Source organism: Neolamprologus multifasciatus, chromosome 14 (genome assembly GCF_963576455.1).
Source record: "Neolamprologus multifasciatus chromosome 14, fNeoMul1.2, whole genome shotgun sequence".
Classification (NCBI taxonomy): domain Eukaryota; kingdom Metazoa; phylum Chordata; class Actinopteri; order Cichliformes; family Cichlidae; genus Neolamprologus; species Neolamprologus multifasciatus.
In genome coordinates, this window is record NC_140452.1 from 24,802,216 (window position 1) to 24,817,607 (window position 15,392).

The following is a 15,392-nucleotide window of genomic DNA, read 5'->3' on the forward strand; positions in this document are numbered from 1 at the left end:
TCCCACATGAATCGTGCGTATATCAGGAACCCGATTGCGGAATGTATCAGTTTGGACTAAAAATGGGGCAGGCACCATGTTTTGTGGAAAAAATGCAACACAGAAAGTAAACTGTTTGTCAGACATGTCGTGTGTTTGGTTTAACGCCTAAACAGTTCCTCCAGAGCATCCCATGTCTGTTTATAACAGCAGTGGAGCCTGGACATGGCTAGGCTAGCGCCACCTGCACTCTGGACTGTAGCACTTCCCTGTCAACCCCCCCCCCCCCCCCCCCCCACTATGCACTGATGCATAAAACAAGATGAACTGATCTTATTGGACTAAGTAAGTAAAAACAGACATTTTCACACTGTTAAAGACAGACCAGTGCAGCTTTTAGTCAGTTAAAGTTGCAGCAAGGAGCCAAATCCTGCTGAAAGCTCTTTATTTTTTATTTTTTTTATTTTTCTAGGACAGAATTTCTAACAAGCTTTTAGCAAAAAAAGAAAAACAATGTTAAGTGTCTCTTGGTGATGGCGTGGATCAAAGTGAATGTCATATCAAGCACTGAGGCCATAGCATAAACAGTAGCGTTAATGCACTTTCACATCATGGGCTAATATGATTTCAGAGAAGGAGGGAGTGGAGGAAAGAAAGACAGAAAGGCAGCTATGGGGTATTAGTCTGACTTATTGTCTGCTTCAGTAGCCAGTGTGTCTGTGGTGGTGATGATCCTGGGCAACTCTATTTTCATGGCCAAAGACAGATGTCAGCAGTACTAGGCTTGTCCCGTACAGCAGCTTTACACCACCACAGGCTTGTGTTTCAGGAGGGCAGCCAGAAGGCAGTGGTGAAGATCTAAGAATAAAACTAGTTATTCAGCACTGCTGCCTGTGATGGTGGGATTGTACTGGTTTGCGCGTGGGAGGACTTCAGCCTGACGTTGTCCTGCTTCGAAGCATGCTAAGGTCTGCTGCCGGTCTGGCCGGCTTCATCGCCTTGCATACACTTCAATTCCTGGTTTCTTGGCATTGAGATGGAAATTTAAACAGTCTGGCTGACTGAACAAGCAGCCCTCTTAAAACCAGACCGCCACCCCGTTCTTCTCCTTTTGCTCCACTGCAGCCTTCAGTCACCACTTTATCACTCTGTGGTGCTGAATGGGTCCCCTTCATACCGGCCGAGTTTATGACCCTGCTTTTGCAGACCGGGGGTCTAGATATGTATCTCCATCAAAGGCGTCCTCAGATACCGCTGTCACCTCTGGTCAGCTGTGGGCTGATCTGCCTTAAAGAACTAATTATAAGCTCTTAACTATTAACCAGGAGCTCCTGTTTTTTTTCCTCACAGCTTGCCGTAATCCTGTTTAATATGTACGTGTGTGCATGTAGGGATAATCAAGAAGGGTATAAACCCTTAGTGGTTGTTATGAAATGTTTTAACCCTCACCCGAACCCTCAATTCACCTCACCTCCCACAGGAAGTGGCAACTCAGCCACAGGAAATGGACTTATGCAGATCTTTATAAAGACGTCCCCCCCCCCCCCCCCCCCCCCAATGTGCTAAGATGTGCGTATAGCGGGATACCCAAATTGCCACAATCTGATATAAATAAACAGCTATGCAGTCCTAAGTACTGGCTCCTTACTATTGACAAAGGCTATCAAAAGCCCAGCTTTGATTTACCCTTTCAGATCTTGTCCTTATTTTTTTATTCACAGTCCAATCTTGCTTCCTCACACCAACACACACCCACTCATAAACTAAAGGCCTATTTATAGCTCAATCACATGATAGAAAGCATATTGTCCCTTATTTGTTGGGTCTGGTTGCCTGCTCTGTTGTATCATTGCATCATTCGGAGCAGAGGCAGCAGTCCAGGCTTTATGAATGAACTGACTCTCCGCCAGAGGCTGGGAGATGGCACCGATCCCACTGTGATGTCATGCCACAGACAAGGAGAAGAGAGGGAGCTTCATGAAACCTCCCATTCATTGGTTTCGCTCTCTTTCCCTTGCTCTTTTTTTTTTTTTTTGCCCACCCCTCACTCAACTCAGTCACCCATCACCCACCCAAGATGCTTTCTTGCTATCTTCCCCAGCCCTGTCCCGCCCCACCCATCCGTGCCTATTCCAGCCCAATAGACTTTGGCCCTGGCTGTGAAAATCCCAATTTCACACCCACGCTCTGGCGCACAGGCAAAGACGGCCACTAATTTGGTGTGTATGTGTATATGTGTGTTTATGTGAGTCACTTTAACAGCCTGAGGTGCCAAAGAAGTACCTCTGTCTAAAGTTGGGTTGGGCCTTGCTCACAAGGGCAGAGCAGTAAAGGTGGAACAGCCTCAGCGAGAACCCCTGGGGGAAATATCGTCGTCGCACTCAGCAGCTTGTCCATTACTCATTTCATGGCAAGAGGAGAGTGGCTAATCAATACCTTTTACTGTAATCTAGACTAAACATCAGTCTCAATTCGTCAGTGATTCTTAGCATAGATGAACTTAATATGGTTTTTACCTCATTAGTAAAATTGGTTTCATTTTGTACTTTTTGCTGCAGAAGCTCTTTTTCTTTTTTTCTCTTCTTTTAAGTCAGATACTTGTCAGTGAAATGCCATAATGTTGCCTGTGATTTACATCCATTCCCACATTTCATGAGCTAAGTGGATGGGACTCATTTTGCGGACAGACCCACACAGTCTAATGTGGAAAGTGATGACTAGTGGATGCTCTAGCTCTCAGTACATACTGACCGTTCTCTATCTAATGGGGCTCGCAGGCATTAAAATCGTATCAGGACTTCATCATTACTCGAGACTGTCTAGATCCAAGCTCGCCTCTCTCGCTAATGGATGCACATTGTACATTAGCACTGCCGCAGATAACTTTCATATGGATCATTCACCATGGAGACTGCTCTAGTATCACTTCACTGTTACGTTTAGCGTTCTCCTTTCAGCCTTGCTGAACATTCTGCATTATGTTTTTAGGGGATCAGCTCAGATCAAAAAGAAAAATTTACAACAAAGGAGTGTATGTACATAAAACACACTATTTGACCTGACAGTCTTTTTTTTTAAATTGTGTTTGTGGTTTGAATTAGAACAGGATTTCAAGAAGTATTAAAACAACCCAATAATGATATGCTTTTGTAGATGGGGTTCACATTTTTCTTTTTACTCTCTCTAGTGTCTAATGTTAGTTCTCATGCACTGTAGTGTTAAGTGTCTTTGATGGAAGATTTAGTGCTAAAGTGGGTTCAAGTCTGTGTGGGCAAGTACGCGCTGCGGATGGGTTGATAAAACGGTGTGGAGGGAGGGGTGTAAGCGGTTTGAAAGTGCAGACAAACTCCACTTGAGCCAGCTTAAATAAACTGCCACATTTTGCCTTTGCTTTCACATCAAAGCACAGACTGTCTGAGCCCCGGTCACATCTCAGTTTGCAGCCATTTGCAACATGTACCTCTCTGCATTACCAACACAACTTAAAAGCAAAACGAACTCAGTAGAAACTTAGACAGCCTTGCAGTCTTTTTTTTTTTTGTCAAATAGAGAAACCAGCTTTATTTTGATGTGTGAGCCATGTCTGACAGTAGTTAAACAGTGTTTTTGTGTGAGACTGTAAAACAATGGCTGTTCTCAACTCTTTAACCTTTTACCTTCACTTCTGACTGAAATGGTTACATTCTGTTTGCTCAGACTATATTATTACAGCCCAAATTGAATCACAGGAAGAAGCAAAGAGCTCCTCTGTCTTCTTTCTCCAGTCTGCTGCAAAAAAGCTTGAGAGGGGGAAGAAAAGGGGAAAAAAACGACCTAAAGACCGAAAAAACAGAAACTGGGAAACCTAATTTTACAAACAGCCAGACAGACATTGGTTACATGGGCGAAGTAGGGACAGGGGGGGTAAGCTGCTGTGCATTCCAGACAAGGTCGCGACGTCAGTGAGTGGTGAAAACAAGCATGAACTGTATGTTGCTCTAGTATACTGCTGGCAGATAAAACCACCAGCCGGTGGAGATGCCAGAACATCTGGGTTTGACACATGGCGGTGCTGCAAGTGTGACACACCCACTCCTCACAGCTTGTTTGCCCTGAAGACAAGCCTTTCTGTGATCTAGGATTAATGATTTGAAATTGCATGTAATGGACAAAGAAAAAAATGATCTAAAGAAATAGACTCACCAGTGAAATCAAGACCTGGCTGACTCTTTGATTTTTTTATGTGTTTGCATGTTAACCTACTTGAGACCTAAGCTGACCAGTTGTGTTTTTAAGTTTTGCCGTATGCACGTTGCCTCCCCCCCCCCCCCCCCCCCCAAAAGTTGATTACACAAGATAGTGACATTAAGCTTTACTGCACAGTAACAGATAATAACAGATGTAATTGTGTGCTGTGCAAATACAGTGGGGCAAAAAAGTATTTAGTCAGCCACCGATTGTGCAAGTTCCCCCACTTAAAATGATGACAGAGGTCAGTAATTTGCACCAGAGGTACACTTCAACTGTGAGAGACAGAATGTGAAAAAAAAAATCCATGAATTCACATGGTAGGATTTGTAAAGAATTTATTCGTAAATCAGGGTGGAAAATAAGTATTTGGTCAATAACAAAAATACAACTCAATACTTTGTAACATAACCTTTGTTGGCAATAACAGAGGTCAAACGTTTACTATAGGTCTTTACCAGGTTTGCACACACAGTAGCTGGTATTTTGGCCCATTCCTCCATGCAGATCTTCTCAAGAGCAGTGATGTTTTGGGGCTGTCGCCGAGCAACACGGACTTTCAACTCCCGCCACAGATTTTCTATGGGGTTGAGGTCTGGAGACTGGCTAGGCCACTCCAGGACTTTCAAATGCTTCTTACGGAGCCACTCCTTTGTTGCCCGGGCGGTGTGTTTTGGATCATTGTCATGTTGGAAGACCCAGCCTCGTTTCATCTTCAAAGTTCTCACTGATGGAAGGAGGTTTTGGCTCAAAATCTCACAATACTTGGCCCCATTCATTCTGTCCTTAACACGGATCAGTCGTCCTGTCCCCTTGGCAGAAAAACAGCCCCATAGCATGATGTTTCCACCCCCATGCTTCACAGTAGGTATGGTGTTCTTGGGATGCAACTCAGTATTCTTCTTCCTCCAAACACGACGAGTTGAGTTTATACCAAAAAGTTCTACTTTGGTTTCATCTGACCACATGACATTCTCCCAATCCTCTGCTGTATCATCCATGTGCTCTCTGGCAAACTTCAGACGGGCCTGGACATGCACTGGCTTCAGCAGCGGAACACGTCTGGCACTGCGGGATTTGATTCCCTGCCGTTGTAGTGTGTTACTGATGGTGACCTTTGTTACTTTGGTCCCAGCTCTCTGCAGGTCATTCACCAGGTCCCCCCGTGTGGTTCTGGGATCTTTGCTCACCGTTCTCATGATCATTTTGACCCCACGGGATGAGATCTTGCGTGGAGCCCCAGATCGAGGGAGATTATCAGTGGTCTTGTATGTCTTCCATTTTCTGATGATTGCTCCCACAGTTGATTTTTTCACACCAAGCTGCTTGCCTATTGTAGATTCACTCTTCCCAGTCTGGTGCAGGTCTACAATTCTTTTCCTGGTGTCCTTCGAAAGCTCTTTGGTCTTGGCCATGGCGGAGTTTGGAGTCTGACTGGTTGAGGCTGTGGACAGGTGTCTTTTATACAGATGATGAGGTCAAACAGGTGCCATTCATACAGGTAACGAGTGGGGGACAGAAAAGCTTCTTACAGAAGACGTTACAGGTCTGTGAGAGCCAGGGATTTTCCTTGTTTGAGGTGACCAAATACTTATTTTCCACCCTGATTTACGAATAAATTCTTTACAAATCCTACCATGTGAATTCATGGATTTTTTTTTCACATTCTGTCTCTCACAGTTGAAGTGTACCTCTGGTGCAAATTACTGACCTCTGTCATCATTTTAAGTGGGGGAACTTGCACAATCGGTGGCTGACTAAATACTTTTTTGCCCCACTGTATGTGTGGACGGTTTGGAGATTTAAACGATAAAATATGCCCTAACTGAAACTCTAGGTTCTTTTTTGTGGCTGTTTACAAGTTATTTGTTGAGCCTAGGTTGTTGTTTCTTTTTGTATTTGTTTTTTTAACTAGTCTGTTTTTATATTAGAGGCCAGAGGGTCTTTCCCCTTCCCTCCTCCTCATCATATCCTCTGTTTTGCCCCCTTATCGCCATACTTCTGCAGCCCAGTCAATCTAATTAGATGAGTGCGAGTCATCAGGCACTGTTTAAAGCCATCAAAGGGAGCTCTGTGTCCCACTGGTTGCCCACTGGCTGTGAGCCGAGAACAGTAACCCTAGTGTGTAACTGAATCCCCTCGAGACGGGCCACCCCCGACTTTCCAAGTCACTCGCCAGCAGCCGCAGTGACATCATCACCTCATCCCTTGACCCTTGACCTGTGAGAATGCTTGACCCCGTGCTGGGTTCTGTGACAGTAGGCCCACTGTGTCGGGGCGACGTGGTAGGAGGGCTAGCAGAGGTCATAGTGTCGCTGATGGGCAGCACTAGCCACTGACCACTCTCCCACCCAGGATGTACAGGTAGAAGATAATAAATGTGGGGTTTACCAACACAGTATACACACAGTGACACGGCTCTCCCTTGCTTTTTAAACAGGTTAGAGCAAAAGCTGTGACAGTCCTTGTTTCAATAGATTGGAGCCGATATGGAGACAGTGTTTGTCTAGACGGAATGTAATTGTTGAACCATGTTGTTGACAAAGCAAACATATAAATGTTTGCTTTGTTTGTGTGTTTGCGTGGACGTGGATGCACGTGTGCGTAACTGTGTCAATGTCTAACCGAAGCGCACATTCACAAGACTCTTCCCGCCGCCTCTTTGTCTCAATTAAATTTTCCATTCAGCGAGCTTTATCGGCATGAAATATAATACAGGATGCACTGCCGCAGCCTCAGTTGTCAATAGGAGTGAAAGGAGCATGTAATATTAGTCATTTGGATTTCAAGTCTAACAGATGCTGGTGTTACTCAAAATAAATATTCTTCTTTTTGATTTGTGATGTGCAGATCCCGAGTGTGGAGATGTCCCCCTGCTAACTCCAGGAAGTAAAGAGATGATGTCCCAGGCTTTGAAGGCCACCTTTAGTGGCTTCACAAAGGAACAGCAGCGACTGGGTATTCCCAAAGGTAAGACTGCCAGCTGCTTTTTGCTGTCATTAGTTCCTGTTAATGTTTTCATTTAAAAACTCAAATTGCAGCACGAGCCCTCTAAGAATACCTCAGTGTGTCACATATCAGGCGCACACATCTGCAGTTCTTTCACATTTCGGCTTTCTTCAGAGGATTCTGAGAAAGCACCTCTTAGAAAGACTGACTGAAAAGGAAACGCCCAGTTGTTCCAGAAATGGCGTTGCATTATATATATTCAGTCCAGGCAGACTGACTGACTGCAACATCCCAAGAATTGAGACACAGAGACAGACAGCAAAGAGATGGCATTTAAAATTGAAGCAATTAAAGCAACCCATGTGATCTGCAAATTATGATTTTTTTTTAGCTTTTCATTACAACTGTGGTTTACAGTCACTTCAGCTTCCCACTTTGCTGTTGGTTATTAAGTGAAAGTTGGCTCCAGCTCAGACTGCAAAAAATGAGAGTCTGTCCCATCGTATCATTCACAAGCTGACCTGAATATTTGAGTAAATGTGTCTGGATGGTGTTGTTGACATTTAACAGTAACTGCCACTCTGCAATCCTGTGCAGATCCTAGACTGTGGACAGAAAAGCATGTGGCCGAGTGGCTAACGTGGACTGTGAACGAATTCAGTCTGAAGAACGTCGATTTCGACAAGTTTGGCATCAACGGAGCCAGCCTGTGTGCGATGGGGAAGGAGCGATTCTTGGACTTGGCGCCTGACTTTGTGGGCGACATCCTTTGGGAGCATTTGGAAATGCTTCAAAAAGGTAACGGCGTAAGATGGTTATCCTCTGATTATCCGATGAGTTTAAGAGATTTAAAAGTCTCAGTTTTGTGATGCAAGTCAAATAAGAAAGCTCTCACCACACAGGCTGACATCACTGCTTATTCCAGTTTAGGACTGTTGGTATTTGCTCTTGTAACAGGAGCCAAACAGGAAGACACGATTTAGCTCAGGTCATTAATTTTTGATAGAGCAGGATGCAGTTACACGATACATAAAATCAATGATGAGGTCACTGATTCTCATTCTCCATCTATTTTTCATGAAGAGGATACAAAGCATTACCCCATGAATGGACTCAACTCTAACTTCCAGGAATCCCGCTTTACCTCAGACTACTTTGTCAGTAAGTATTCATCACAGTCAATCTAATAGCATGAGAAAACAAATATTAAAATATGAAAGGGAATCCAAATAGAGGAAGTAGATAAGGTGGTTCAGTGTGGTAAGTAGGTTAGTGTTAGCAAATAATACCCCCACGCACATTTTTTTTTCTTGGATTTATTTCCTAGATATAGATCCTCAGTACATCTTTGCAGCTGTAGATGAATAGTGACCACACGTACAGTGGCATCACTGTGAATCTTTTGCTGAGTTTAGCTCCAATCAATATGTCTTGCTGAAAATCTACAAGATTGTTCCTGTGTGCTCAGGGCTATATTTTCTTTTGGACTATTCACACACCGAGAACTTCGGTGGCGGCTCAGCACAAGAGGGATAATGACTCCACTCCTTTTAAGATCGATCTTCCTCCTCTGTGTTGCTCCTTGCTTGCCTTCCTTCTCTGCTTTCTATCTACACTCATTTCCCTTTGTTTGCTCCAGGCTATGGTGTTGAGCACGCTCAGTGTGTCCCTCCTTCTGAATACTCAGAGCCCGGCTTCATCACAGAGTCCTACCAGACGCTTCATCCCATCAGCTCAGAAGAACTGCTGACCCTCAAATATGAGAGTGAATACCCTGCTGCGGTCATCCTCCGGGACACGGCCCTCAACGGCATGCCGGGAGACTACTTTTCTGTCAAGCAAGAGGTGGTGTCACCTGACAACATGTGCGTGGGACGCCTCAGCAGAGGTGAGCGATCGTACAATGCATAAGTACGTGGCTGAGATTTGAGGAGACATTAAAGAATGTGGGATTAGCTTTGCAGTGAAAATGTGGTGCATTTACATTTTACTCAGAAGGTTTGCTCGAATTACCTGCTTACCACATGCACTTGCTTGAGTTTGTCTGAATGCATGTAAAAGTTGAAGGTTTCTATGGTTGTCTGCCTGCGTGTGATTGTGCTGAAGCTACCAGAATCTTGTCATGCCACATCAGTGTGCAAGTATTAGAAGAGAAGAAAAGCAGGCCTTCTGGTTGGCTTGTGGTTCAAGCAAACCCGACTTGTACACTCTAGACTGGGTTGGGGAAAAAAAAACTCTATTGTTTTTGTCAGAGCGATACACGAACCAAAGCCACAATGTGTTCTGTTCTTGCCGCATGTCCCTTATGTAAAACAGTTCAAGTGGTGTAACCTTCAAAAAAAAGAAGGTATTTTTTTCTCTTTCTTGTTTTTCTTGGCCTCCTTTCTTCGGCTCAACCTTAGGGTTCTGGGTAAGGAGATAGAGGTGTCATCCTCAGTTAGCAAGCGTGGGGTTTTCTCATGAAACTGTTTGCTTTTCTGAATGCTCGAGCTTGTTTTCTCTCCCAGCAATAGTTTACAGAGGAATTAGCGGTATGATTTAGACTGTTACCCATAAAGCTAGGGGTTTTCTTCTCCCAAATCCCCAGCTGTATAAATTATTAGCAAGTGCCATGTAAACCATACGAGTCCTCCATCCAGTGCTTCAAGCATTTGCCTGCAAGGCTTGAGATCCAATCCCCATGCATCACACATACCAAGTGTTTGCGCATTGAACTGTGCTCTCCCGACGTGGGAAAGTATTTTGTAGCACAATTGATATCCACATGTGGCTCCAATTTTACCAGTTGAAGATTTCAGCATCAATAGCGGCACGGCATTATCTGTCATTTGTTAATGGCTTACCACTGAAAGACTCCTCTTATCGTCCTCAAGGCCAAAAATAGCGGGGCAATTTCTGTGAATGTCTTCCATTTAAAATCAAACCCAAATGCTGGTTGTGAAAGTGAAATGAGGTGTGAAATGGAGGGACGTGGCACTGTAGAGCAATAAGCTATAGCTTAGTGAGGAGCAAAACAATTTACTTCTAAGGTGTGGCTAATGTCCCTTTTGTCAAACCTCAGCAAGGTTTTCGTAATTAATTCAGAGTTATTTGCTATTGTTCAAGTTTCACCATCCGACAGTTTTGGAGGTAATAGTGATTTGTCATAGAATCTATCTGTGTCATATAGCGAGTGGACTTATTTCTTTTCCATCGGTTCAACTTTGGCTCTTACCGAAAGTCCAAAGTCACTTTCCATCAGGCTGTGGTAGACTTGGTTCATCTTGGGATGACTAAAAAAACATAGCCTGTGTGTGACTGTGACAAATTGAATGATGCTATAAAACTGAGTAATCATTAATGTGCAATGCCAACGTCAATGCAACATTGACGGGAATCATCTTAAGATTTTTGCCATCATCAAACTGGCCTAAATGCTAAAATTTTAATATCATATAGCTTGTCCACAAACAATGTCAGAGTTTGAAATCACAGTAATGTGTGTGAGTGTAGAGTTTCTACCTACATAACAATGGCTTTCTTGCAAATTTTAATTTTTTTTTTTCGCCCTTTCCCTTCTAGGTAAGCTTGGTGGCCAGGACTCGTTTGAGAGCATTGAAAGCTATGAGAGCTGCGACCGACTGACCCAGTCCTGGAGCAGCCAGTCTTCATTTAGCAGCCTGCAGCGGGTACCGTCTTATGACAGCTTTGACTCAGAAGACTACCCCGCTGCCTTGCATGGCCACAAGCCCAAGGGCACCTTTAAAGACTATGTGAGGGAGCGCTCAGACCTCAGCAAGGACAAACCCGTCATCCCAGCAGCAGCACTGGCAGGATACACAGGTAAGATGTCTAGAAATCACACTTTATATTTATATGCAGACATTATATTAAAAGAGTAATATTGGTCTATATATATTTTTTCTGATCGCATGCATGCAAACAGTAGATGTTTATGGAAAACCAGTCCGATTGTTGATTTCTGTGAATATAATTTTAATATAGACACTTCTGTAGGGCACACAATGCAGTGTATAATGTAGTGTAACAAACTTGTTGATGCTCTGCAAAAGTGCCAAATCTTGTGGTGCCTGAATGCAACACTTTTAGACCAAAGAAGGGAAAAAAAGCACACCTTTTACCCAGGCAACCCAAGTTATGCACATCACAGGAAATAAAACAGATTTTACTCATGCCTCCTTTTACTTCACTTCTTTTTCTCTCGCTTTTTTTTCCGCTTCTTCTTTTCTGTCTTCTCATCTACCTTCTTCTTATCGGCAGCCCGCATCTCAACCTATTTTTTCCAGGTCGTCCTAGCAACGCTCGTGAAATTTAGAAATTATGCCTGCCCCTGCACATAACACCAGAGCAGAGTAAAATTATCTCTTCATCTCATGAGGCATCTTCTCACTCATGCATGCTGAAAAAGCTGCTTTATGTATGTTCTTCAAGTTCAGTAAGATGGAGAGATATTTTAAATGCTCTTGTGCAGCAAATGCACTATTTTAGCATCTGGCATGACTTTTGGTTTCAAAAGGGTGCAAAAAAAAGAAACCCAACTGCTGCTGTTGCTACTTCTTAACCGTTTATCGGCACTGAGCCATAAATACAACTTTTAAGTTCATATGAATCAAGAAAGATGACATAAATAACTCAGTTTTTTTGGCCTCAAGTTAGCTGTCTTTTAATGTCAATTGCCATACAAACATACGAAGAGAAAAGTTGTCAAATCCCTGCAAAGGGGTTTAATTCAAGTTATTCTAGTTTAAAGCTGAACTGTAAACACAGCTGAACACTGACACAGTTGAACGCTGATGCTGAATCCACTCTTCACAGAGTGTTTGGGACTTTTTCGGTCTTGTTGAAATTACAGTCACACGGCAGTAAGACTGCCAGTATTGGAAAAAGGGGGAAATCCAAGCATATTTTCCAACGTCACAAACAATGCATACATCAGATCTCTGCAGAGTGCCCCAAAGTTGGTATGTACAAGTTAATTGGTCAGCTGTATGGTCATTAGTTCAAGAGCCACTTTTAGAACAATAAGTCATTTATGAAATGTTGGAAAGATATAGTTATGAATTTATAATCAAATGGATTAGACCAAGGCACAGAGCGTCTCTAGAATGATCTAAATCTGTTTTCTCCCTGCACGCTAAACCAGCGGAAGCAATGCAAACTGGCTGCAAGCAGTCACGGCGTAAACATATTTTAAACGAGTCATAGTTGCATAGTTTCATAATCTGTCTTTTTATGTACTGCATGTTTCAACTCCAAATTGTGTACTTGTAAGGAAAGCATGGCAGCTGTTTTCAGCCTAATGTGAGAAGAGACTTGTTTTGACTATGAAACTATAACCATGAAGGTAATAATGCCACAACACTCCAGTTTTTAAGACAAAAAAAAACAACCAAAAACTTCTAACTGCCGCTCTGGACCCTGCTATTTTAAAGAGTAGTGCAAAGAGAGTTGTGGTCTTTCAAAGATGGAAGCATTTTTGTGTTTGCCCATGTGCATGTGTGGGTGGGTGAATAAAAACAGAAGAAAAAAAAAGGATCGGGGGAGCAAGAGAGAGAAAGAGACCTCTATCTGGAAAAAAGAAATCCCTCAAAATAAAGAAACAAGCTCTTGTACAATTCCAAAACAGTGTTTATGACAGCTCGACAGCTTGCTCTTGCTCGACTTCCTGTTTAAGTCACGGGGTGACAGGTGACACTTGTAACGAGGACAGGGGACCTGATAAGGCTGCAGGGAGATAAGGCTCCAGTTGCCATCTGCGTGGTTTCCTGCGACAATTCATCATTTACACCTCTGTCTGCAATAACATCAGGCCACCAGTGGCTCATGATATTTCGCTCTGTCTCACTATTGCATGTATTTGCTCGTACATACAGAGGGCTTTTGCATTGCAACACTGTAAAAAATAATAATTTGCCAGTCAATATTAGCTGGTCTCGCCTTTAAAAATTTTTTATCCACACCATTGAATTATTGTCCTTTAAATAGCCACATAGGTTTTAGACTCATATTGCCATGGATTCAATACTTAACGTTATGAAGATGAGCCCCAACCTTGTGCTTGTTCAGTGAGGCCCATTGTGCATTAAGATTTTAACATATTTTAAAAAGGGTTGCCTACATTGTGGCGTGAAAGCATGAGGTTCTGGTATTACCCTTATGTGGGCTCACAGTTACTGCAGCAGGAACACGAGTCAAAGCTTTCTGTATGAGTGACACCCGATGTGGCAGAGCCACTTATTTTCCAAACTCGGAATGGCTGCTGTCATGCACCTTCTTCTTCAGTCCCTGCGAGGCCTTAGAGGGCTCTAAATTTCGAGTTGTTCAACCCACACGTCTGTTTCCCTGAACGCTTTTGTTTTTGTTACAAAAAGGCTACGTTTGGTTTTCTGAGGCACTCGAGAGAGGTGACTTTTGCTCAGCTCCAGTTTTGCTTAGGCGGTGCGCTGCACTGGCAGGTGTGATTTCAACACGCAAGCCTCAAAAGTGGGTGGGTTCGTGTGTATGCTGAAAAAAAAACAAACAAAAAAAAACCACACGATCAAAGTGCACTGCAGTGAATCTAGTTCAGAGACAAAACCAGGCTTTTTTTTATCGCCTTTGTTTCCCTCCTTTTTTTCCATGAACTCTAATAAACTTTTTGCTCTGACATTGAAATTATGTTTTACTAGTTTATTCATTTACTGTTACTCTTGGAAAAATGCACCCTCTTAACTTTGCATTGAACTTGGCAACTGCTCTCTTTCTTAAAACAGACTCTATTCAAGTACAGTAGATGTGCTGCTGAAGCCTAAATGCAGCCCTTCTTATTTTTAAAATAGTGATTTCATCAGTGTGGAACGCTTGCAGAGACAGACTCTCACTCTAAATTCACATACTGCACAGGGCAACTGGCAGACAAGGGGATACATGATGAATGGGACTTCTGTGCTTGGGACGACATTTAGTTCCACTGCTGTACTTCAGTCTGACCCAGATTAGAAGCTTTACTTTGTTCCTCTTTTCAAATTAAGTGAATAATTTGCATGAATATGTAACACTTTTCATATATAGCATAAGTACTTAGTGTCGTGCTTCTTCTGGCCGTGACTTTTATCACAGACAGGACATTGTACAGACAGTGCTGTTCCTCAACGCATTCTGCATAGCACATGGACTGATGGGAATATATCTCCTAGATTCGGCGTATTGTTATGTGAAATATACTAGTTTAGTTCGATAAAATGTTAAGCAGACTATGGGACTTGGGAGCATTTTCCAACAACAGGAGATCTTTTGCTCTGAACTTAGCCTCACCTCAATCAATCCCCACAGCAACTGGCATCTGCACAAACAACAATGTGTCCTCTCAGTGTATGTAGCTCTTCTTCTTAAACGAACACCTTCTCCCCTTCCACCCCCATCTGCTCTGCAGGCAGTGGCCCCATCCAGCTGTGGCAGTTTCTTCTGGAGCTACTGACCGACAAGTCTTGCCAGTCCTTCATCAGCTGGACAGGCGACGGCTGGGAGTTCAAGCTTTCTGACCCAGATGAGGTGAGAGGTTGCGACCCCACTGGTCATCTAGCACACGTGCTGGGAGGTCTTAAGTAGTTAGCCAGATGAACAAGATGGCTGCTTGTTCCATGTAGCTCAATTAATTGCAAGTTTCAACAAAAGTATGTATTCTAATGTTTCTGGCACATCTTGACAGGCTTGTTCACTGTGCTTTTTCAGGTTGCTCGAAGGTGGGGCAAAAGAAAAAACAAGCCTAAGATGAATTATGAGAAGCTGAGCCGTGGCCTGCGTTACTACTATGACAAGAATATCATCCACAAGACATCTGGGAAACGCTATGTCTACCGCTTTGTCTGTGACTTGAAAAGCCTGCTGGGGTACACTCCCGAGGAGCTGCATGCAATGTTGGATGTAAAGCCTGATACGGACGAGTGAATCAGATATGAAAAAAAAGGAAGTGAAGACAAAAAGTTAAGTTAAGGAGCCACTCGGACTGAGGCTCATAAAGTGGTCTTAACTGTTTAATAGAATTGGTAAACCAATTATTTTGGGGACCAAAATGTTTTGTTTTGGTTTTTGGGTTTTTTTTGCTGTTTTTTTTTTAAACGAATAACTGTGGTCTTTGTCAACTTTGAGCTCCTGTCTCTCAGACCATAATTTTAAAACCGAAGGCAGAAGCCTAAAACCTGTATTCTTACCCTGTTGCATTTGAGGTGCGTGTGTGTGCACGCATGTGTGTATGTGTG

The 15,392-nt window shown here is 43.2% G+C and overlaps 1 protein-coding gene across 3 annotated transcripts in view; it reads left to right on the forward strand.

The window, feature by feature from the left end:
• The window catches only part of ets1 (ETS proto-oncogene 1, transcription factor), a 33,873-nt gene extending 18,626 nt beyond the window's left edge, over positions 1–15,247 (forward strand). For 2 of the 3 annotated variants that reach the window (XM_085130706.1, XM_085130708.1), the window contains 7 exons: positions 7,057–7,176; positions 7,753–7,953; positions 8,239–8,316; positions 8,795–9,043; positions 10,717–10,977; positions 14,567–14,685; positions 14,866–15,247. In XM_085130706.1, the coding sequence (XP_084986832.1) occupies positions 7,057–7,176; positions 7,753–7,953; positions 8,239–8,316; positions 8,795–9,043; positions 10,717–10,977; positions 14,567–14,685; positions 14,866–15,081 (1,244 nt within the window). In that variant the 3' untranslated portion in view covers positions 15,082–15,247. The remainder of the gene's footprint in view (positions 1–7,056; positions 7,177–7,752; positions 7,954–8,238; positions 8,317–8,794; positions 9,044–10,716; positions 10,978–14,566; positions 14,686–14,865) is intronic. The other variant, XM_085130707.1, reaches the window with a different exon arrangement.
• Positions 15,248–15,392: the final 145 nt, after the last annotated feature.